Raw genomic sequence first — 24,430 nt, 5'->3', positions numbered from 1 at the left:
CGAAACGCAAGAAACGACAGTTTTGCTCTTTGCTCTTTTACGTTGCAAACTTTACTAACATTCAATCCAAGAGACTGATGAACATTGCATGAGAAAGAAAAAATAATTATCTTTGATAATATAGTGAGTGGAAAGTATAAAGCTTTTTGAATTTTTCTGACTTTTAAGGAATGTTATGGCTATTCGCACTTGTAGATTAAATTTCATGAAAGGGAATTGCTGAGGAGTCTGATATTGCTCTATATCATGCGTTTTTGTTAAGTGCGTATCCATGTTTGCTGGCTCATGAGACATCTAACTGAAATTTGAAGATCACTGGGCAACAATTGTATTGAGAAGCAATCAATATACTGGCAGTTTTTTTTCATTTTACGCTTGTTTGTAGGCATAACTCAGGAACAATTGCTGCTACAAACCTCAGACTCGAACCATGAGCTCACGCAGATTGAAAACCATGCGTACGGACGCTCAAGATCATTCAAGGTCAAACCGCTATTTGACATCTAATTGACATTTGAAGGATATTTTCTGATAGAGCAAATTTTTTCAGATGGTTTGATGTTTGTCTCAAGTTGAAAACACACACCGAATGACATTGAGCGTCCGTACTTGTGGTTCTTCAATCTGCGTTAGCTCATGGTTGGCGTCTGAGGTGTGTAGCAGCAACTGCAAAGTTATGCCTGCAAACAGGCGTAAAATGAAAAAAACGCCCGGTACTGCGTAACTGTTTATAAATCATCTATTTATGATAGAAATGAAAGAATAATAGCTAACTATTGTGGATTTGAGTTTTGATATCAACATAGCTACCTTAAAATGTACTAAAATATTGTCTCAATATTGTACAGGGTTAAGCTTGTCTAATAGATTTAATCCAATTGTTTCATCATTATCTATCACTTTCTCTGTCTATTTTCGTTTAAAAGTTTTGCTCCTAATTCAAATGATCAGCTAATCGATTAATATCGGTTGCAATCATTAACTGATTACAATTGATTGTTTGTCCCCTAAATAACCCTTAACGGCCTTGAAACTTTGAGTGAATGTAATATACTAATTTATTTCTTGTCCATTACATCAATAAAGTTTAAAGATTTTGATTTAAGCCTTTAGCTGATTTCACTGTTTCTGGTTAAGGACAAATTTATTCATTGATAAAAAAGGCTACTGATCAAAAGTTAATTACAATGAATGAATCTATGATGAAACTTTAAAAATGATATTAAATATATTTAACGTAATATGTTTAATTCGTGAAATATTGGGTACAACATGATTTAATCGAGAACGAATAGCCATGTAATGGGCGTTTTTTACTCTGTAAGCATGTTTGTATCTTTACTCACGAACGGCTGGTGCTAGAGATCTCAGATTTGACCCTGAAATTTCACAGATTTTGAACATAAGTTTGAGAGTGAAGCGCGAGAGTAACACAATTCCTTGAAGTTAAATTATCCTTTTCAATTCCAACGTGGCGAATCAAACACCTTAAAGCTAAAGCTCGTCAGGTATCTCACAAAGGATTGCAAACAATTCTCTTCCGGTATTAGACTAGCTCTTGGTGCCCATACCATTGAGGAATCTCTGAAATCTACCTGCTTCATTTCTTCGCCGGCTGAACTAAGATTCAAGAACTCGCTTACTGCTCGCTTAGATTCACGGGCTTTGCTCGATAAAGCTTCTTTGACCGCCACTAAAGCTACCCAACTATCGACTGTTTCGAAACTTGTTGGTTCTCCGTCTCTTGCTTCTCGACCTGCACCTTTCGTTTTTTATTCTGTACGCATGTTCACATCTTAACTTACAAACGATTGGTGCTACAGATCTCAGATTTTAGCCTGAAATTCCACAGATTTTGTAGTATAAGTCTGAGCGTTCAAGGTCACTCTTTTATTTGACTTCTAAATGACATTTGAAGGTCATTTTCTGGGTGTGCAAAATTTATCGAATTGGTTGATGTTTGTTACAACCTGTCATAACTTATGTCGGTCAAAGGGCTGAATGTTTTAATAAATAAATAAACTAATAATCAATTGAAAAATTGGTTCTAAGAAATATTCGTTTATCTTTCCAACGGTTTAAATAAACAACTTGTTACAATTCCCAATACCTTAAGATGTCCTCTAAAAATCAAAAGTCAAATTTCCAAAAATTTCTTTGAATAACCTTGAATTCAAACCAGCACAACCTAATTTATCATTATATCAAGTTTGGTGCAAATCCATTCGATGATTTGTCTGTAACCGTGTGCGCAAGAATTCAAAGGTTTAATTTTCAAAATAATCGAACTTAATCAAAATTCTCGCTACACTCCGATAATTAAGTTTATTTTCATTATGACGAGTGTCTATGGATTATCTTCGGACTAAAATACTTCGATATACGCATAAATTCAGTGCTATTACATTATGAATATAAGATTAAATGGATCTGAACTATAAGCAGAATCTAATCAAGAGGCTGCATGCTTTGGTCACGATCATTGCAAGAAACTTTTTTGTTTACCTTTTCATCTTTTTGAGTTTCAGGCAGTACTTTTAATAATCAATATTTCAGGTTATTTGTGTTTCTTTTTAAATTCGTTGAAGAATCAACAGGGGAAAATGAAGGGCTGGATAATTTTGTTACTTACTGATGCAAGCTTGTCCGCAATTCACTCGACAAAATCCAGACGCAGACGAAGAAAAAAATGTTACAAATTTGAGAAAATAATATAAATGTTGAACCAAAGCTGAAAATGGAAATGGATTTATGTTACCTTAACCTAAAGTCTTTTCCCATTTTTCTTTCTTTTTCGCTCTTCCATCATGTTTACAGCCCTGGTTAATCATGAAAGTATTCCTGAGTGAATTAATATCTTATCTTTATACTGGCTTTCCACTAATACCTTGAACACAAAAAGTCAGAATATTTCAGCTCATCTATTGGATGATAATATAGTTGAAACAAACTAGTTGAATGAAACAATCTGATTGTGAATCATTTTACTTGATTTCTCTTCTCATGTTCATATTCAAGATTCCCAAATGATTATTATTTATCAGAGTGCAAAGAAAAGACAGGCCAAGATGATTCTGATTATTTGAGTTATGAGAGAAAGAAAAGGAAGAAAAAGATTTGCCAAAATGTACAACATTTACTTTCTTATAAATTATCAAACCATGTAATCATGATGGACCATCATGATGGTCATCCAATGGGCATCGAATGATTCATCTTTTATCAAACTTTTATCAAAAAGTTTCAGGGATTATCAGGGATAGGGTTTAATAACGCTTACAACTTACACGAATTTACTTGTCTTTACTTTAATCCATTTATCTCAACATTTCATTTGCATTTCAATAGCATTAATAGGTTGCTGGTAAAGTTGAATTGAGCATGAAAAAGATGTGAATTTAAAAGAGCAAAGCCAAACAATAAAACTTCATGCTCTTTCAATCTTTTAAATTCAGTAGAAAAATTCACCTAATCCAAATTAATAAGCATAAAAAGCAAAGCAAATTCAGTGATCGATATTCAAGCACAGAATCAAGAATAAAAAATTGAAAAAATTGAATCAAAAATATCTCTTCTGGTAAACACAAAGTTACAGACATTAGGTTACTCAAGTAAGACAAGTCTGACCGAGTTGGGTTGAGTTGTGAGGATGACAAGATAGACATGAGAAGCCTCAACTATCGACTTGTTGCAGCACAAAGACTAGGCTCTGACTAGGAACATGCATCACCTGATGAACAGTTACCATGTTAGTTCAAAATATTCTGATTATATTGAAATTCAAATTTTCGTTTGATGAGATTCTTATGACCATTTTATGACAAAACGCTTTCATTGTTGGTCTTGATTTCGAGGCTAATTTGTATTGTTGATTAATAGTCGATCAATTATCGATTTACTGAATCTTGTATTTTTACAACCATCATGAAATCGAATCTAAATGAATCGCTTTTAGAGTCGATAAAATTTTTAAATGGATAACCATGATTGTGGTTGAAACACGATAAAATCGAAGTAAATTATCTTGAATTTTGAATTTTGAATAATTTGGTAAAAGCAAACGAAATATGAAAAAAGTCGATTCCGTTAATTTATTGAGGGATCGAATGGGTTACTTTGTTCACTCGTGATTAATGCAAATGCATTTTATTGCAACTTTTTATTAGCCAAACACAATTTAATGATGATAATGATGATAATAATTGAACATTAACTTGTTTATGAGCATTTAAGAGAGACAAATGTAAAGACTGAATAGCAAATAGTTGATAATTACATTACATTTTTTGTTTTCTCCTTTCCTTTCCCTTCCCTTTGAACATGATAAAGATGTTAAATAAGTTTATCACAATTACAAGTTAACCTCGTGAAGTTATCATCTGGGAGTTAAAGTTATCACTCTACTCTTGGGTAATGTTATCATCAAAGGTTATCTTCATTTCATTATAAGAGCGCTTTCAGATGAAGAAGAAGAAGAAGCCAAAAATTGTCTCTTTCTTTTCTCTTATTTCCTTTTCCATTATCAATTGTCTTCTCAAATTATTATCATTTTGTCCATTGTATTCATTACTATTAACCTGTTAGCCAGTATAGCCAATAGCAACATGATAATGCGATAAAATTATTATTTCCATTTATTCTATTCAATTGGACATTCTCAGGTTTGAACAAGAAATTATCTTAATGAACCAATCATTTCATATCCTTCATCACAATGTCCATCAAATTATCTGGAAACATTATCTGCCAACAAGAATGTTTCCAACAGAAAAACAAGATATTTCCATAATTAACAGATAATACTGAAAAGAGTAAAAATAATGAACTTTTTTTCTCCTCTCGCACAATTTTATCATTAAAATTGCAACTCAACTGTCAACCAGAAAAGAAAAATATTGCAAAGAAAAATGTAAAATTTCAAATTATTCCAACCAGAATGTGCTCATTTAAGATGGTTCAACTTGAACAATTGTCATTTCTCATGTTTTTTAATGTTTTCCATTTTTTCTCATTTCCAGATTCTTCAAGTTCAAATGAATGATTACAAATATCATTATCATTTTACAACTTTTGTAAGTAACATTTTTTGCTCAACATTAAACTGCATTCCATGATCAACACTTGTTTCCCATCAATCAGCTTCAAGTAAATAATCATTTCAATGGATAATCAAGTTTCCATCATTTGTTGAATTATTTATTCATTGAGTGTCAATTTGGACGCTTTGTTCCTTTATCGCCATGATTTGCATGAAAGAGAAGAGAAGAAAAAAATGAATCCATTTTTCAAAAAATTATCTTGTCCAATGATTAATGGATAACCATGATTCTGGTAATGATAATGATCATGATTATCATTGATAGTTTTGCATTTTCCTTTTTTTTATGTTTTCTCTTCTTGTTCATTTATTCCAGTTTCTCGGCCTTTTTCATCACCATTTCATACCCTTCTGTATTCAATGTTGCTTGTCTCTAATGTTGTCTTTAATGTTGCACTAATGGATACAATACAGAGCAAACCAAAATTTCTCATTCCAACAATCAATCACAATTAGTGAGTCAGCAAATTAGATAATCAATTATCTTGATAAAAAAAGGTACTTTGTACTTGTTAGTCAACTTTGATCCTTTCCTCTGTTTCATTAATAACTGTACAAACATCTTGAACCGTTTACATATCATACAGACTACAGGTTTGCCAGAGCAAAACAAACCATTTATCAATGTGCAATTGAAGTGAAAATTGATTGGAAACGTTGAAACCTTTTCATTCCCAAAAGCAGCTTTTTGCTTCATTATGCTTTCGTCCTTTTTCGTTGCTTTCTCATGTTTTCCCCTGTTCTTTTCAGGATGTTGAAATTTATGATTTGGAAAATTTTAAATATAATTTTGTAAATATGACTGCCTATCGATTAATTGACTCAAGTAACACACGAATTGGAACAATCTTGGAAGAGATTGAAAAAATTCAAGCGGTTGGACAACCAATACTCAACCGAACCAAAGTTATCCAAGTAAGTTTTCAAACACCAAAAATTGCTAAAATACGTTTTGAGATTGGTTGAGAATGAACGGGTGACCTGTGAGTAAAGTCCTCATGATGATTTGGGCATCTCAGCAAGTTGAGCATGTGATAGAGAGAAAAATACATAAAATAAATCATTTTGATCGCAAAACTGTGTTCTACATTTTAATACATAATCCAGTCTAAACAATTACTCCATCTTTTCTTAAATGGATTTTGAATGCGCTCTTTTTTAAAAACAGTTTTCCAAGCCCATGTTTAAAATAAATAGACAAATTGAGATGAGACAAAAAGCTAAAACGCTGGCCGCCTATTTTAACGCAAGCAAGGTTGATTGAAAAGTTTTGGACTTGTCATGAGGCATAGCCTTGAAAAAGAGGAATGTTCCGATCCGATTTTAAGATCGATCTGATCGATTTTTCTCGCACAAAAATTAGTAGTAGGTATGATATACAGGCTGAAAGAGGAGGAGCCTCCTTCAACCTGTTTATCATAGCGGGTTTTTAGGGAAAGGGAGAGGGGAAGAAAGAGAGGGAAAATAATGAAAAGGCAAAAGACGGCATAGACGGCAAAGAAGGCAGAGAATAGAATGAGAAAATGGAAAAGAAGATAGAGAAGATGAAGATGGCGAATAGCGAAAATTAAGAAGCCGAAAATGAAAAAAAGGATTAAGAATAAAAATAAAGAATGAAGATAAAGAAGCAAAAGCACTTTTTGTCAAAAGCGTTTATTTTTAACGCGAAATTATATACAGGTAGGAAATGACTCCTCCTCTTTCAGCCTGTATATCATACCTACTACTAGAATTGATCGAACTCAACTGCGAGAAAATCGATTGAACACGAGAGAGACGCTTTTGTTGATCCGCTGATACTTTTGCGTTTTGAGAAATCAAGAAATTTAGTGTTTCAGAAATTTTTCGCGATGTAATTGTGCTTTTATAAATCGAAACTCATCTGAAAAATCAATCTCACGATAGTGAGTAAAAACCGTCTGTCGCAAATCCCTAGAGAAAGAATTCAAAAAAAGCAAATTGAGCAAAAATTCGGATACATTCAATACATTTTGACAAAATTAAATAAAATTGCATAAAAATTCTCGGCAAACGTTTTTTGCTGGACTCAAGCATGAACTCAGATTATTCAGTAGAAAAGAATATATGCATGTTGAGCATTTTCAATTGAAAAACATTAATTTTTAGACTTGTATCTATCTTAATTATTTGTCAAAAATTAGATTGAATAATTCAATCATATTACAATTAAGATGCGGACTCTACTAACAGGTCGCCTTCCATTTTTCAATTAGTTTTTTTTAGTTTTGTTGAAACGAGTTTCGATAAATGTCAATCGATGTTTTTGGGTTTTCTTTAATTTCATTTCATTCTTAGGCTGCTCCTGCCTTAATGTACGATTCCGTCTATGCTCTTGCAATGGGCTTACATTCATTACAACTAAGCAATCCATCCATACAATTACGAACATCAAATGCTTCATGTGAAACTGAAAATCCATGGATTGATGGATCCAGTCTATTCAACTACATCAACTCGGTAAGTCACTCCAAGTTTGACCCAAAACTAATCTATCTAAACAATGAACCTTTTCTGTCCAGATTAACTAGCCTTTCAATCTGACCAAGTTTCTTGTAAACATTTCTTTATCAAACTGTCAAAAGCAAAGAAAATTAAATTCTTGAGCATTTACAGAAGCGATTAAGACAATTGATATAAAAGTCTTCGAGTAGATCAAGAAACTCGTCGAGTTCAAAAGAAAAGAAAAGTCTGCTAAAAATGAAGATCCAAATCAGATACTCGAAAGAAGCTCAAGAAAAGTAAAGATAAAGAGATAAAATATGAAAATCATCTTTCAAGAGTCAATTAGACAACAAATTGTTTCCGAAAAATGTTTTCACAAGAAACTTGAAAAAACAGAAAAAATCAGATTCCCTTCCCTGAAAGAAGCAAACATTTTTCAAACATTTTTCTTTGCCAAGGTTGAATATCGTGGTTTAACGGGCAGAATCAAGTTCACTGAAGGAGTTAGAGCAAGTGTTAAAATGGACTTGCTAAAGCTGCGTCAACATGATCTAGACAAGGTGAGTGAACAGAGTTTCATTGAGAATCCATTTTTATTAATTAACTCGGTAATGGAAAAAAATGTTTCCATTATAATGCAAATTGAATCAATCTGCATTTCATTGATAACATTGAATTTCGTTGCCTTTCTGTCTTCACTGTTACATTGAATAGCCATATTATGCTGTGAGCAACTTGTAATGAAATTGCCAATAAAAATGCTCAATATTTTTCAGCATTTCATTTCCATTTGTTTTCTATCCAATCAATTTTATCTTCTTCTTCTTCTTTTACCATCATTTTCCATCAATTGTTTGAAACCCAAAAGTTTACCTTTTATCATCAATCTATTGATTCTTCCGATTAACTTGATTCATTTTATATCAACACAAGATAATCTCTTATTCATTTCAATTCATTCCCTGAAAGAAAACAAAAGACAATGAAATGAGCATCGAATGTGCAGAAAGAAGGAAAAAGTTACTTTTGCAAATCACTTTTAAAGCTCAACAATTTTGAATAGTTTCAAGTTATCAACCAAAATGACTCATTATTGTTGCGATAAACATTCAATACTTGAATAGTATTTCACTTTTTTATTGCATTACGATCAATCTTTTCATGTCATTCATTCTGAGTTTACAATTTTCCAAATCACAAGAAATAATTTTCATGTTCATGGAAAAAGGTTGATTTTCTTTGGAAATTTTGTTTCAAAGATGCATTTTTAAAGCGAGATTTATTCATTTTGCATTTTGCCTTTCATGGAGAAATGTGAAGAAAAAGCGTTTTATTGGAAACAAAAAAGTTTAGATTAAAAAAAAGGAAGAGAAGAAAGGAAATTGAATTGGATGATTAAATGTTTCCATGAGATATTCATTATCAAACCATACCATGACTCGATATCAGTCATGATGAATTATCCCTTGTTTATCAATAAAAATTTTCCTTCTTATTTTAACCCTTCTTGAGCTATTTTGTTCCACGTCTCTTTAGCCATCTATCATTCTCGTCATCAGCATTATAAACAACTAAATTTCTGGTACAATAGGAGAGAAGCAAAAGCTGATCGATCAACCAGGACAATCATTTATCAGACCTTACATTGTCCAACTTTTCAATCACAAATCTGCATTTCATTCGCCAAAATTTTCACTCTAATGTTAGGTTACTCTTGATTATCCATCTGCTAGAGATCGTGTCAAACAAGTCACAGTAAATTGCGACACAAACCCTAATTAGCACACTTATCGAAGAGGGGAAAGAAGAAGAAATGGAAATGATCAGAACACCAAGAGTTAGACGAAATTTGCAAAAAATGAGCAAGAAATGTTACTTTTAACAGCTCTGTGCTAACCAACTCCAAAAAGCCAGTAATGGTTTCTAAATACAATACAAATTTTAGTGTTCTTTGAGTATTTTCAGTGAAGATGACTCGTGAAGTTCATTAGGCGATCAAAAATTTTTCAATGAATTTGATGCTAAGGGCATTAAATGTACGAAAACCGCCGAAGTTTATAATGTTAATATTGATAAAGTTCTTGGTATCTTGATGAGATACAAAAAATGCAGAGAACATTGAAATTAGCGAAAAATATTTCCTTTCCCTTTCAATAGCGGAAATCAGATTCAGCATTATATCACTGATAGTTATCGAGATATGGCTCAAAACACGAAAAAATTGAAAAATCTTGAAAATTAAAACGTTAGAAATAGAATCACTAACGCTCCGATTTCGGCATTTTCATGTTGACACTTTATTTCTCTTTCGCTTTGCTTCTTCCATTCTTGCACCCCGTCCTAGAACAGTGGGTTGCTTATAGTCTAGTGCCGCAAGTCTTTACAATGTTTTTCAAAGTAACTGTTATTTAGGAAAAAGTAACTTTCGATTTTCAATTTTATCGATTTATGAACGACGCATCAAGAATGAATTTAACAAGACTACAGCTCATAGATTTTGATTTTTATCAATTTCTTTTCTTTACTATTCAGGTTGGTGAATGGACCAACACTGGCGGACTAAATATAACCAATGCTGAAGCTTTTCACGAGTTTGGTACGACAAATATAACCCTTCGAGTGACCACAATTGAGGTAAATAACTATTAATTATTTTGAAAAAGAAGCAAAGTAAACTTTCTTTTCTCACCAAATACCTTCTTCATTACAAATGGCTTGAATTTACGTTTCACTTGAATTCCGTTTCCGACAAGTTGAATGGCGAGAAAGAGCAAAAAGGATTTACCAGAAATCACAATCATTCAATATCAACTGAATTTGATATTTACATTAAAGAAAAGTTAATCAAGTTTGAAAACTCAGGAAATTGTATCTTGTTTTTTTTCTTCTTTTTCTTTACTTCTTTCTTTTTCTGTTATTCACAAGTTGTAACATGATGATGATGAACTGGAATGAAAAGTAATTACAGATTTAATACGGAAATTGGAATGAACACTTTGCTTAACACCAATTTTTGGTCTTTACAATTAGATTTAAATGTTTTTGCCAGACAAACTGCAATCCATAACAAATAGCATGGAAAAAAGGAACGAAGAAGAAAAAAATTGCTTTTCTTTTGCTTAATTTTCGTTCTTCAACCCACTTTAGCTTCTTTGCTTCTCAATTATTCTCATATTGAATCCGAGTTTTTATCCCATGATGATTCAGGAAATACCTTATTTGATGAGAAAAAAGGATTCCAATTTAACTGGTAATGATCGTTACGAAGGATTTTGCATTGATTTATTACAATCAATTGCTGAAGCTCTTGACTTTCATTATGAACTTCATCTGGTTCCTGATGGTAAATTTGGAGCTCAAGATACAACCACCAAGGAATGGAATGGATTGGTTAGAGAACTCATGGATAAGGTAACAATTTTCGAATTCTTTTTTCCAACTTTTTTTCTTCTCCGAACAAAACAGTTTCTTAAACTGAATCACATTTCATTATCGATGTCAAAACTTGAATAACTTGCACCGACTGTGGTTAAACTGACAACATTTAACCGATAATGATAATAGTAATGATAATGGTTGAAACGATTATCATTTTGTAAGAGAAACATTTTCTAAGAAAAAGGTTGAAAAATGAGGAAAAATATCAACAATTTTTTTCGTTTTTTTCCTTCAATCGAAAATCATTTTTCTTCTTCTCTTTAAAATCAACTTTCTGTTTCATGTTGTTCCATTATTATCATCATTATTTTAACAATCTTGAACTTGGTGAAATGACATTTTTCCAAAATTTTGAATTCCATCAAAGTTGCTCTTTTACATCAAGTTTCATTTTGAACAGGAAAATTGGATGACATTTTGATGAAAAAATATTTGCTCGAAGTTGATCGAGTTGAACTTGCATGTTGATAGGAAGTGCATTGACTGTTCATCAACAATTGGACAGTTTATGTCCATTGAAATGTCTTTTAACCTTTTCTTGTTTCCCTCGTTTCATGCAGAAAGCTGATTTAGCTGTGGCTCCAATGACAATCACTTATACTCGTGAATCTGTCATTGACTTTACTAAGCCTTTTATGAATCTTGGCATTGGAATTTTGTTTAAAATTCCGTCCAACATGCCGACTCGACTGTTCTCCTTCATGAGTCCTTTGGCTGTTGATATATGGCTCTATGTTTTAGCTGCTTACATTTTGGTCTCTTCAACGTTGTTTATTGTTGCCCGTTTCAGTCCCTACGAGTGGACCAATCCACATCCCTGTGCCCGTGACTCTGATGTCATTGAGAACCAGTTTAGCCTTGCAGACAGCTTCTGGTTCACTGTTGTTACCCTTATGAAACAAGGTTGTGACCTTAATCCAAGAGCTGTTTCAACCCGAATTATTGGTGCCATTTGGTGGTTTTTTACGCTCATTTTGATATCTTCTTATACGGCCAATTTAGCTGCCTTTCTTACCGTTGAACGAATGGTGACCCCAATTGAGTCTGTAGAAGATCTTGCTTCTCAACAAAAGATTGCCTATGGAACACTCGAAGGTGGATCAACCATGACATTTTTCAGGGTAAACAATCTAATCCAATCTAAAGTAAAGCAAAGACGCGAATTAACAAGTCAAGTCTTTATGACCAACTGATTCTGTCAAATACAAAACTAAAAAAATTCCGATTCGCTTGAAAACTCTTTCAACAAAAGATTTTTCCAATCGAGTTTAGATGGAAATCTATCGACAGAAAATAAACTTTCTAAAAACAATTGAATATCTTTCCAAACTTCTCATTATGAGTAATAATTTTCTTTTAAATCGAAACTGTTCCTTTGGGAATTCCAAGTTTAATGCTTGCCAATGTGCTAGAATTAAATTTGATAGTTTTTGCAATTAGTAATCATATAAGATGTGAAGTTTTGAGAAGAGCTTTGATAAAGATTAATTTTTCTGAACAATTGTTATAATGTGCTTAATTGATATCGATCTTTTCAATTATCTCAATAAATGTCACTCATTGATTTTGCCTTCTCTTGCCATCCCATTCCATCTCTTCAGGACTCTAAAATCCCGACTTATCAGAAAATGTGGCGTTACATGGAAAACAATCCTCACGTTTTTGTGAAAAGTTACTCAGAGGGAGTTGAACGAGTTTTACAAGGAAATTACGCTTTTCTCATGGAATCCACAATGTTGGATTATAAAGTCCAACGAGATTGCAATCTAACTCAAGTCGGAGGTCTTTTAGACTCAAAGGGCTACGGAATAGCAACACCAATGGGTAATATCAAATTTCAATTCGAAGTTCGAAAAAGTTCTCAATCCCAATTCCCAATCCTCGACAAAACACAAGTATAACTTTTCCTCCCAGTCAATGCAGTATCACCAGAAGAAGATAAAGTAGAAAAGTTTTTTTCAAATATTCATTTCTAAGTCAATAGTTGATCAATATTTTCCACTTTTTAATCATAATATTTTCAAATCACTCGAAGCAAAATGAGCGAGTAAAACTTACTTCTCTTGGCGTCAAAGTACAAACACTTTTACCTTAAATGAAGCAAAGTAAAAGTTGACTTTTATATTTTATTTTTCATTACAAACTACTTTTATTGTGATTATTTTTCCTATTATCAACTATTAATATTATCATTTGTGTTATTCACTTTTTGTTTTAATGTTATTTTTCCTTCTACCAATTGCAGTGTGCAATAATAATTGAAAAGTTTACTCAATATTCAAATTCGGTATAATTCACATTTAATGACTTTTGCTCGAAGCAGTTTTCCTCTGTACCTTTGCTTGTCATGAATTATTATTTTTTTTTCATTTTCATGTTGCTACTTTCAGACATTTATCCAAAGATTTTCCATCTTTACTTTTATTTAGTTTTCTTTATTTGCTTTTTTTGGGTGAAAAGTGAACTTGTCTCTGTAATTTTTATGGTAAACCTTTTTCCTCTCATTTTCATACGTTTTTCCGTTTTCTTTTTTTCTTCTGAAACAGGTTCTCCTTGGAGAGACAGAATTTCCTTGGCAATATTAGACCTTCAGGAGAAGGGAATTATTCAAATGTTGTATGATAAATGGTGGAAAAGTCCAGGGTTGACTTGTATTCGAGATGAGATGAAAAACAAAGATGGTAAAGCAAGTGCCCTTGGCTTAGATAATATTGGAGGTGTTTTCGTTGTTCTCCTTTTCGGCCTTGCATTAGCCTTAATTACTGCTGTGGGGGAATTTTTTTGGAACTCGAGGAAGAATACCAAAGCTACCAGGGTAAATATTGGTTCATTAATCATTCAAACAATCAACATTTGATATTCAATCTCAAACCAAGATTCCGGCAAAGATACTTTCATAATTTCATTGAATCTAAAAAATCAAATCTACCAAATCTAAAGTTATTGAATAAAAATTGTCCAAGTCAACTTTTGGTTCAATCTTGATGAACCTTTGACTTAGCTTAGAGATAGAAAGAGCTTCATTTTCTGGAGAAGAGCATGAAATTTCTTAGAAATTCATTATTTCTTATTTCTTGGAAATAAAATATTCACTCCAAATGAGTATCAAAGTGAGCGTGAAATTGAATGCTTTGCCAAATCTTGTAAAATTGCGTTATAACTGGAAGATTAAAATTGAAACCAAACTCAATTTGACTAAAGTGATAAACTCGAGTGTATCTTGGTTTTGGTTTGTGTTTTTTTTACTTTTTACTTCTTTCGATATATTTTTTTCATCAATCTTTTAAGCTTTGAACAAACATTTGTTAAGAGTCTCAACTCGAAAAACCAAACATTATTAGCGACTGCAATCTGTTGTCTGGTCTTAAGTCTTTGGTCTCAATCAATTCAACCTGGAAATGTGACTCTATTGGCAATTCAATCGTTAAAAGATTGAAGATTGTGAGGCAAAGTTGGAAACACAATTTAATGTGATAAAATGGTGAATTTGTGATTCAGAATTTAAGATTTTTATTTGGTTCCAATGAAAATCTCACTAGTTGAAACCTTTATGCTTAACGTCCATTATGACTGTCCATTCATCCTTTGCCTTTTGCTGTTTCACCTAATAATAACCTTGACATGGTAATAATGATTTAATCAGCATCTGATTGATTAATCTGTTCATCATTACACATCTCTAGCATCATTTATATTCAACTATTATTATCAATGATAACAGAAGCACATCTTAATGATAATATCATTTAATTAAATATATCTTTTCATGTCAACTTGTTGACAGCATCAACATGCACTTGCTTCCACTGTTAATAATAAAAGTCATAATAATGTAAATAATAACGACAATAGCAATATTAATAGTACAAGTAATATTAATGATAACATGGATTGATTGTTGCTTTATGCAAAGGCAGAGTTACATTTTGACATGCAAAAAAGCAGAGTTGCTCTTGTGTTTGCTGTTGACTTTTCATTCTTGGACAAGAGTTGAAATCAAGTTGAATATTTATTTTGGATGCATGTTGATGAAATGGAAAAGAAGTCACAAAATAATATCCAGTGGACATCATGGTCCATGACCAATGAAACCGTCAACCAGTTTCAACAGAAGCAACAAAAGATGTCAGTCAAGGGAAGAAATGGTTAGATCAATGACGACTTTCATCTTGCCCAAAGCCTTATGTATTATAATGGACTGCCAATGTCTGCCAAATCTAATTACTTGGTAAACTAACTGAGAAATGATCAACTTGGAATTAAAGGGGAAAAGGAGGAAGATGGAGAAGAAGAGGAAGAAGAAGAGTGAAAAATATATCAACAAGAATCAGGTCACCAATAGATGTATCAGTAGATTTGATTCACTCAGTTCTCATCAATTCTGAAGTTGGATATTCGTCCAGGAAAAAAAAGAGACAAGTCCAAGGGAGGGGAAAAAGGACCGAATGACTTTTATTCAAGATAATGATAAACCTTTCTCAGCAATTCTCATTGAAAGATTATCATTATTTTTATCATCATTATCTGGTATAACCAATGAGAAACCAGTAAAATACAAATCCATTGCTATAATAATGATGATAATAATGAATTATTGAGCTAAGTCAATATTAATGTTCGATTTTTTAGCTTCCATTGTAAACAGTCAAAGTTGATTAGATTCTGATAAATTTCTGATTTTTGCCTGAAAACCTTTAACTTCAGACTCACATTCAGTACATTGGAGTTAACTATGAAAAGCATGCAAAAGCAACTTATCAAGTTGATCGCTTGATGACTGACTGAGCAAAAAAAAGTTAGTTTCTGGTTTCTGGTTATTCAATTTGTCCATCAATACTGTCTGACTAAAGCAAAATATCGTTGATATTAAACAAGGCAAGTGATCGAAACAGTACGGTTAGGATCGAATTGTATTGAAATTTTGGAAATAGAAGTTCGACAAGAAAAATTGTTATTCGAAATCAGCTTCACCAGAGAAACATGAAACTTATTTTCTTAAATGGCCAATCTGAATGTATCTTTATCAGGTTTAGCAGCGTCTTCACGTCTCCACGACTTCACTCATGGAAGCAACCTTAGAACCAAATCTGAATCGAGATTAGAGATTCATGTAAGAAGTTCCCAGCTCATTAACACTAAAATTATCACTTTATTTTATCCTTAATGCTTGATAAAATGGTGTGAATTAAATTCAAATTTGTCTCTATTCATTTACTCATTTGCCATAAGATGTTGGAGTTGATTTGATTGTAATCTAAATTTAATTTGCCTTGATTAACTAAGGTTAAAAAAGGTTTATTGACTTACACACCAGAATCATCTTTAACCCATTTGCATAGATTATGTCAAAAATGATAAAAACTTGTAACTATGAAAATCTCATCAATCATTTAGTTGATGACAAAAAATTCTCATAAACAGTTCAACATGCTAATTATAAAATGATAATTTATCGATCGTTTCATGTTCAACTGATTTTCTTTAACATCATCATGATATGAATGGTTCTCATTTGTCTCTCAAATGTTGATTTAAATGCATCTAAATAATGTTTGATTATTAATCGCTTTTTGTCTTGTTTTGTTTTTAGCAATCATTTTGCTCTGAAATGGCTGAAGAATTGCGTTTTGCTGTCAAATGTCGAGCTTCCCGTCAAAGGCCAGTTCTGAAGCGTCAATGTTCAAACTGTTTTGTTGCCCCAACTTACGTGCCTAATGGTTCAGAGCAGCCAATTCATGAGAATGGGATTCTTCATGGTTTATATGATCTAAACAAATCAACTTCCCTGGAATATCATGAGACTTGAGAAACTTGGAGATTAAGAAATGTAAAGAAATGAAAGAAGACTGAAGAAGGAATAAAATTTTTCTATAAAACAAATGTATATATTTATATTCTTATTCATGGAAAGTTAGAGGAGAAAATAATTCCAATAAAAAAAGGGTTAAATTGAATAAGAAATGTTTTATTTGCTCAGTTATCATAGTGATCTTTTCATTTTTCATCTTCTTCTTCATCTTCTTTCTTTCTCTATGGTAAAAACTTGGATCCAGGGGAAAGGAAAGGCTTTGCTATTGATAAATGAACCAGAAAAATGCTGTTACTATAAATATAAAGAAAATAAAAACATGACAATTATTGATAAACCGATCATCATTGTTTGTTAACATTGTTTTCAAGATGCTTTTGTGTTATTATACGGTTGATGAACGTTAACCAAACCAAAATCAAAACAGACTTTTTTTGTTCCTTTTTTGTCTGCTAATAAAGTATTTCAATAAAGTTATCATTGTGATTGATTAACAGTAAAAATCTGAAGGTATAACAGAAATTAAAAGGCACTTTCAACCATTCAGAATAAGTTGAGTTATTAATTTCCAGGTTCAATGTTAACCCAAAAGGGAGAGTTGAACGTTTCGGGTTGCTTTAGTTAAAGTTGATTGAGCAAACTATTAATACTATCCAATATTGACACTAAATAATGTTTGTTGGGTGAAGTATTTGATTTAAAAACAGCTGGAAATAATTAAAAAGAACTGAGTTGATCTTAATTGATGGCTACCAATTTTTTGTGTTGATAATTAATCACTGGAATCACTTTTAGTACTGAATAGCCAGTATTTAGTATCAGGTAATACTTTTTCTAGTCACAAGATGGCTCAAGCTTGGAGACCAGTTGTAATGGTAACCGGTTATTTGTAACGGGGGTGAAGGAACCACAGTTACTGGTTATACTGATAAAACTAGCGTGTAACCAATGTAAGCTGATGCTGTAATGCTGAATGTTTTGGTTTTGATTTGGTTGATGGATTAAGTTTGTTTACATTTTTATCGTAATTGTTTTTGTGATTTCAACAATTTAATAATGTTAACTCTGCGACAATTGCGCAGCTTTTGCTCTAATGCTCCTCTAATTTTACCAAGAGAGTTTAAACTTCGTCATTCGGATATTTTTAATGAGCAAATTACTCCAATCAAAGAATCATGGTTGTACAATTTTGACACTACTCTTCCTGTGAAACTAGGTTTGGTCCAGCTGCACCCAAGGATATTCTCAGCGTTTCCGAATCCACAAATGATTGCTACTAACGTTTCTTGGCAGCAAAAATATAGAACAATTGACTGGTTAAAGATGAAAACTAAGGCAGAGTTTCGTACGCTAAATAAAAAGCCATGGCCACAAAAAGGAACGGGAAGAGCTCGACATGGTAGTCGTAGAACTGCTCAGTTTACTACTGGTGGATGGGTTAATGGACCTCGTGGACCAAAGACTGGATTTTTCATGGTCCCTTTTTATACTCGAGTTCATGGATTAATTTCAACGTTATCAGTTAAATTTGCGCAAAATGATATCAAAATTGTGGATACGCTGACATCATTTCCCTCAGATGATCCCAAATTTTTGACCGATATGATGAGCACCAGAGGTTGGGGACCTTCGACTCTGATCGTGGATACAACAGACATTTTTCCTAAAAATATTGCCCTCTCTGCTCATGGAGTCGAGTATATCAATTGCATGCCATTGTATGGTTTAAATGTTTTCTCGATGCTTAAACATGAAACACTAGTGTTCACTTATGGTGCGTTGCGAGAACTAGAGGATAAAATTTTGTATCAATTAGATAGACTCGATGTAACGGATGTTAACCGTGCTTATGAAGCTCCAAAAATTGTTCCTAATTATCCAAATACCGATCCTATCATTCAACCTTAAGAGCCTTGAGCTAATATATCTGTAAATTTGAATTAAATTAGTTGTAATATTAGTTAACTTTAAATTTTGCTTTTTGTTTTACATTGAATAACATTTATAACATCAATAATTAATTATTGATTTTGTACTATCAAGCTGATAGGAATTGATTGAAATAGTGAACATGAAAAATAAAGGAAAATTGATTAGCTAAAAAAAGAATCAATGCATTTATTTTCATTGATTTTGGTTCATTTCTTTCCTTTCTTTTCAACTCAACTCTATTTATAAATGATAGTAAGAATGATTTACAAGGAGACAAAAAAATTCAATGTACATGATTAGTATTTTTGAAACAATACTTGATGTTGATTAAGAGAAACAATAATTTAAGTTAGAATCTTTTTAAACCGAATTTTCTGAACAGATGCTAAAATGATTGAGTTGATGTTGTAATAACAAAAAATACAATATTTTTACAATAAATTGTTTAAACAATTTAATAACATGTAATTGAGTTCAAGTTCCATGATTGAAATTGGAATTAGATCCAATTGTAGTCAATCCATTTAATTATCCAAAATCATCTTCATGGCCAAATCGATGATAAAAATCAACATTTTACAACTTTCTCTATTTACTGGCCAAAAGATCGCATTTTTGAAACATAAATGGTCATGGGTTTCTAGATTTTCCTTTGTCTCCAAAGTTTATCATAAATAATTTGAAGTAGAATTGATGAATGTGTGACTTTAAACGACAGCATAATATTTAGGCATGGACTGTCTTTGAGATGCAAAATTTCAGTTAGTTAAAAAGAACTGAATCAGGATCCTCATTAGATAATTGTTTTATATGACGTAGAACATCTTTCTTTGTAATGATTCCTAAGAGACGTCTGCAATGAAAATGATGAAAAATAAATAAATGATAATTGAAATTTCATGCTTATTTGTTTTCTATAAGATAGAGCAAACAGTTGTAGAACAAATTTGAAACCTAAAATCTGTATTGTACATGAAATTGATCAGATGAACTAACTTATAGAAAACAAGATTCATTGGATGATTTAAATGTTTATCTTACCCATTATGTGTAACTAAAACTTGGCGAAGACCAAGTTTTCTAAACATATCAATAACAGTTTCCATTGGTGTCTGATCGGTGATTGTAATGGGAGCGAAATCAACGATTCGCTTTAAATTAAGAGGTTGAGGAATACCATCACCACCAGGAAAGATGTCAGTGTTACCGCTGAAAAAGACTCGAGTATTTTCATAGAGTTCGGTTGTTCGCTTAGCACTAATTAAAGCTATTTGTAGATCTTTTCGCAGCACAAAACCAACCAAATATTGTGACTCGCGAGAAACCACTACAGGATAACCATTATGATGTGAATTTCTTAATAAACTATCTAAATCATCAACTGTCATTGAATCTTGCGTTAGAAGAACTAAAGGTGGATCATTTCGTAATGGCTTCATACAATCAGCTGCTAGCGTAGTGTAGGAAAACTCCTCTTTACTGTCCAAAAATGGATACCCGTTCAAATTGATATGAGCATCGTAAATACCCTCTTTACCAAGCGCATCACCGACCCACTTGGAGGCCATCACAGCAGACATTAAAGGAACAATGAAATTAACACTTCCAGTTAGCTCAAACATTATCACAACCAGCGACACTGTCATTCTGGTAACACCCCCAAGGCACGCTGCTGCACCAACCATAGCATAAATGCCCGGTGTCATGCAATTAATTCCAGTTGAACAGGCCCCACCAAATATCCATAATTTTGGATATTGGAAAGCGATCTGTTCCATAACTATACCCACAACACGGCCAAGGATAGCACCCATACACATGGAAGGAATGAAAAGACCGGTTGGAATTTTGATACCGAAAGTAAATACTGTGATAACCAATTTAAATATCAAAGCAAGAACGAGTAAGTAGATAGACTTATAAACGCCGGGACCAGCCTCGGCATTGTTGGATAATTTTTTGTTGACATTGGTAAAATTTCGTTTATAATCACAAAGATCTGAAGCATCTGCAATTCCACATTGTGAAAACAAAATACGAATGAGATCTGATGAATCCATACGGGTAAATTCATTTGGAAAAGAAAGCATAGCTGTAACTAAAGCCACAACCAAAACTTCTGCGATTGGATATTGTCCTAATTTAGACTCTTTTCGGTGTTTACACCATCGTATATTAGCCCTGATAAAAAGAGTTCCAATGACACCACCACATATACCAAGAAAAATGAATGGAATCAATTCAAAGAGAACCCAGGGGCGTGTATAATCAACATAAAACTTCACTAGATGTTCATTGCCAAATGGGTTGATACCACGAAGAACAAAAGCTGCTATTAAAGCACAAAAAAATGATCGCCAAAGAGTTTTGAGAGGAAAATAATAGGAAACCTCTTCTAAACTGAAAAGTACTCCACCAATTGGTGCACCAAAAGCAACCGAAACACCAGCAGCCGAAGCTGCCGATAAGATTTCTCTCTTTTTTGCTTCATTTTTGCCATACTTGGAGAAACATGGCCAATGGCTGATGAAATTTCCAATGCAACATGAAACGTGAACCAAAGGACCTTCTTTACCCAAACTTAAACCTGATGCGGTTACTAACATTAAACAAATTGATTTTATAATGAGTGTCCATTTACCCAAATATCCTCGAATGATGAACCCAGATAAAATAGTTTTAATTTCAGGAATACCAGACCCACAGGCATAAGGAGCAAATGTTTGCACTAAAAGAGCAGCTAGTCCAGAGAAGAAAACACTCCACAGGATGTAAATGATATAAGATACAAAGGAATAACCAAATCCACTTGCTCTGGCGATTCCCAACAATTGTGGCCATGTTTTCCATTGGGCACAGTTATAATTTTCTAAAACAGTGTCATTTGATGACCAACAACATTGTTCACGATTAAGATAAAAAGCTTCTGGGCAGATGCCATCTTTAAGATCTTTCATCCAACCGGCTCCAATATCGATAACTCCGGCAACGTTTCCAGCAAGGATACCAACAAGTGAAACACACAGCCAGCCAGCCCATGCATCATGTTTAGAACGGAAAGATTCAAGTAACGATTCCTTTTTTCTACGGACTATAGAACGATGTCTGTTTCTGTCTCGTGCAATGTCCCGTTGCCAATCAATTGTGTGAAAATCATCGTATTGTCCAATACCAAAAAGCTCAGTGTCCAAATCTTAAAGAGAAATGAAAAATGGAAAAGGTTGAGCTCAATGTAAGGGATAGCGGATAGACAAAAAAGGTTAAAAATATGCAAAGTAGAAGACATTAGAATTGAATAAATAGATATTTCTATGTTATGTCAACTATCAATTAGATTGAGAAATAATGATCATTTCCAACCTTTGGTACCCGATTTAAGGAAACAATCAAGTTCAGTTGTATCTTCACCATTCTCGGAACTTGATGATAATTCACATAGTTTACGGGAAGAGGAGGAGGACAACATACCTTTATCCATCCTCAATCCTCTTTAAACGAGTATTTACACTAAATATATTTAACGACACAATTGTAACATATAGAAAGTCACAATTAGAAGATGTAAGACGCAGGTAGCATACGTAGAAGTTGACAACTGTAAACCAAGACAAACCCACCAAAAGAAACGGCACGGTTAAGCAAGTACAAATCAGTAATAGAGTGACGGAAAAAATGGAGTGTTGAAGCAAACAAATAAAAGGGAAAATTGAAAGAAAATAGCAGAAAAAATGGGTAAATTAAAGAGATGAAAAAGCACAGGACAGGTTAGATTAAGTTAAAGTTGAACCAAAAATTGAGGTAGAGAGACGAGATAAAAAAGATTTGCATGCAAGTGAGACCAGAAATTGACAAGGAAATACGTAGAGAGACGTGGAGGTCGATAAAATGTAAAATAAATACAAAATCAGGGTGAAGAGAAAGCAATTAATAACAGTTGTTAGGAATAAAGCTGAAATATGCCACACTCTATGGAATTGTGTCCTTCCTATCTTTACAAGCTTCACCAATGTTAGTTATGTTTCACATAGAAGGGTAACACAAATAAAGGAAACATACAAAAGAAAGAAGATGATTGTCAGGTTGATTACAAAATCAACGTATGTTGAACATCATTGATTGCTAAAAAAATAAATAAAACCCAATTTAATTATAAAATAAAAGATGGTACTGATTTAAATAGAAAATAAATGGAAAACTGACATTAGAAGCTGATGTTGCTAGTAAGAAACATCAAACCGAATCACTTCAAGATGCTGGTCACACCTCACAGTGATCCAATGGAGAATGAAGAGCCAAATTTAAATAATGAAACGTACAATGAATTTTTCATTTAAAAATTGAAATAAATCTACAAAAATTAAATCAACAAGCAGAAACAGTAATAAAATAATTAACAAGCTTACCATCAAAATCTCCATAAAATGAGTCCGCTCGCAGTTTCTTTAGTCTAGAGGAAACATAAAGATTTAGACGACTAATTGAAGTCGTGGTGACCATTGTACAAATTATATCCTGACCAGTCCGTTAATCTACAATTTAAACAATCAGTACCAAAACCTTAAACGTTGTCTAGACACTATTCAAAATAAACAATAAAATTATACATAGCAATTCAATGTTCACTGTTTAATGTTGCCAACAAATATGAAAACAACCCTAATGACTTCAATAGATTATCATTTCCATTCAACACCAATTATCCCACCTCAACTGATAAACATCTATTATAACTAAATAGCCTCCCATAAAAGCGATGGGCTGATTGTTTGTAGTGATTCCAATTTAAATCAGATGGTTCAAAATTAAAGATAGCACGAGAAGGGATTGGTGCAAACGAGATAAAGGCCAACTTTCGAATCGCAAAAACGGTGGATTTGTTAGTAAGACGAAAAGGTGAGAAAATTTTGAGAAATGAATGTTAATGAATCATTTTTATTTCTAATTGAGATTGCTTTTCTTGGAGATTCACAAGTTACCTAAAAATCAATTTCAGACTCATGCTTCATCGTAAAGTCTAGAGACAGCAGATTTTCCAGTTCGATCCTCAGGTTGGAACAAAAATGAAAAGATCAAGCATAAGGTAGAATGGAAATAATAAGATCGATCGGTAGGTCAAAGGAATGAAGCAAATGTAACAATATAAACCATTAAACGACTAAGTGCATGATAACCACTAGGTTATTGGAGCTGTTATTTTTTATATCACAATGATTGAATGTTACACATAAATATTACAATATTTATCGTACACTGACGAGATAATGTTATTTAACACATTTGAATAGGAAAAGTGAAAAATTAAAATAAAATACTGTAATTGATGAAAAGTGAGGTAAAGCTTCAATATTTGTGTAGAAATGGAAATCAAAATCTCGCAATCGACACCAATGTCAACCATGGCCAGCAAGTCGAGTCTCAATTATCACATTTGTTGTTTAAATGAGTTACACTCCATTTTACCAGTTTTTAGGTAAAGCCATTGTTTAAATTATTTTATATTATATTTTATGAATGCCACTTTTGGGTTTATCTATCCATTAAAAATGTAGAAGCCGATCTTTTTTCCCATTACTTTTTAAAGACCATTCTCAACCAGATTGTCCAATGCTTTCTGGATGGTAAAGTTCCAAAACCGCAAAACCGAAACAGCAAAGTCAAGTTGAGCAAAATTCATTTCAGCCAAAGGCAAA

At 32.7% G+C, this 24,430-nt stretch overlaps 3 protein-coding genes across 6 annotated transcripts in view; 2 read left to right on the top strand and 1 right to left on the bottom strand.

The window, feature by feature from the left end:
• The window catches only part of LOC107359881 (glutamate receptor ionotropic, kainate 2-like), a 50,157-nt gene extending 33,281 nt beyond the window's left edge, over nt 1-16,876 (top strand). Inside the window, exons 5-14 of the mRNA XM_015926470.3 lie at nt 5,019-5,072; nt 5,849-6,013; nt 7,415-7,576; nt 8,020-8,121; nt 10,094-10,195; nt 10,769-10,972; nt 11,560-12,120; nt 12,601-12,823; nt 13,546-13,814; nt 16,590-16,876. Coding sequence (XP_015781956.1) covers nt 5,019-5,072; nt 5,849-6,013; nt 7,415-7,576; nt 8,020-8,121; nt 10,094-10,195; nt 10,769-10,972; nt 11,560-12,120; nt 12,601-12,823; nt 13,546-13,814; nt 16,590-16,805 — 2,058 coding nt within the window. The 3' untranslated portion in view covers nt 16,806-16,876. The remainder of the gene's footprint in view (nt 1-5,018; nt 5,073-5,848; nt 6,014-7,414; nt 7,577-8,019; nt 8,122-10,093; nt 10,196-10,768; nt 10,973-11,559; nt 12,121-12,600; nt 12,824-13,545; nt 13,815-16,589) is intronic.
• An 826-nt stretch (nt 16,877-17,702) lies between these two features.
• mRpL4 (mitochondrial ribosomal protein L4) lies at nt 17,703-18,780 on the top strand. The gene has a single exon (XM_025160241.2). It carries the CDS (start codon nt 17,865-17,867, stop codon nt 18,714-18,716), a length of 852 nt encoding a protein of 283 aa, XP_025016009.2. The 5' UTR covers nt 17,703-17,864; the 3' UTR covers nt 18,717-18,780.
• A 121-nt stretch (nt 18,781-18,901) lies between these two features.
• Nucleotides 18,902-23,376, bottom strand: ClC-c (chloride channel protein 3). Of its 4 annotated transcripts, none has more exons than XM_025160353.2 (4): nt 22,797-22,959; nt 22,101-22,335; nt 19,782-21,933; nt 18,902-19,593 (listed from the first exon to the last, which is right to left on the bottom strand). In XM_025160353.2, the coding sequence occupies exons 2-4, from the start codon at nt 22,216-22,218 to the stop codon at nt 19,503-19,505; spliced, it is 2,361 nt and encodes a 786-aa protein (XP_025016121.1). In that variant the 5' UTR covers nt 22,219-22,335; nt 22,797-22,959; the 3' UTR covers nt 18,902-19,502. The 4 variants fall into 4 exon arrangements, with proteins under 4 accessions (XP_025016121.1, XP_089124661.1, XP_015781787.1 ...); XM_089268535.1 differs by having other exon boundaries at nt 22,209-22,335; XM_015926301.3 differs by lacking the exons at nt 22,101-22,335; nt 22,797-22,959 and adding an exon at nt 23,144-23,376.
• Between the last annotated feature and the right edge of the window lie 1,054 nt (nt 23,377-24,430).

Source organism: Tetranychus urticae, chromosome 3, assembly GCF_039701765.1.
Source record: "Tetranychus urticae isolate SD_2017Ah chromosome 3, NJAU_TeUrti_SD_1.0, whole genome shotgun sequence".
Taxonomy (NCBI): Eukaryota; Metazoa; Arthropoda; class Arachnida; order Trombidiformes; family Tetranychidae; genus Tetranychus; species Tetranychus urticae.
This window is presented reverse-complemented; position numbering and strand designations above follow the sequence as displayed.

Excerpts from the sequence above, each read along its gene's own strand:
- mRpL4 (XM_025160241.2), top strand. The coding sequence starts at position 17,865 with ATGTTAACTCTGCGACAATTGCGCAGCTTTTGCTCTAATGCTCCTCTA.
- ClC-c (XM_025160353.2), bottom strand. The coding sequence starts at position 22,218 with ATGGATAAAGGTATGTTGTCCTCCTCCTCTTCCCGTAAACTATGTGAA. Across the intron at positions 21,934-22,100 it reads CCTTAAATCGGGTACCAAAG|ATTTGGACACTGAGCTTTTT; the intron begins GTTGGAAATGAT and ends TTTCTCTTTAAG. Across the intron at positions 19,594-19,781 it reads GTTTTAGTTACACATAATGG|ACGTCTCTTAGGAATCATTA; the intron begins GTAAGATAAACA and ends TTTTCATTGCAG.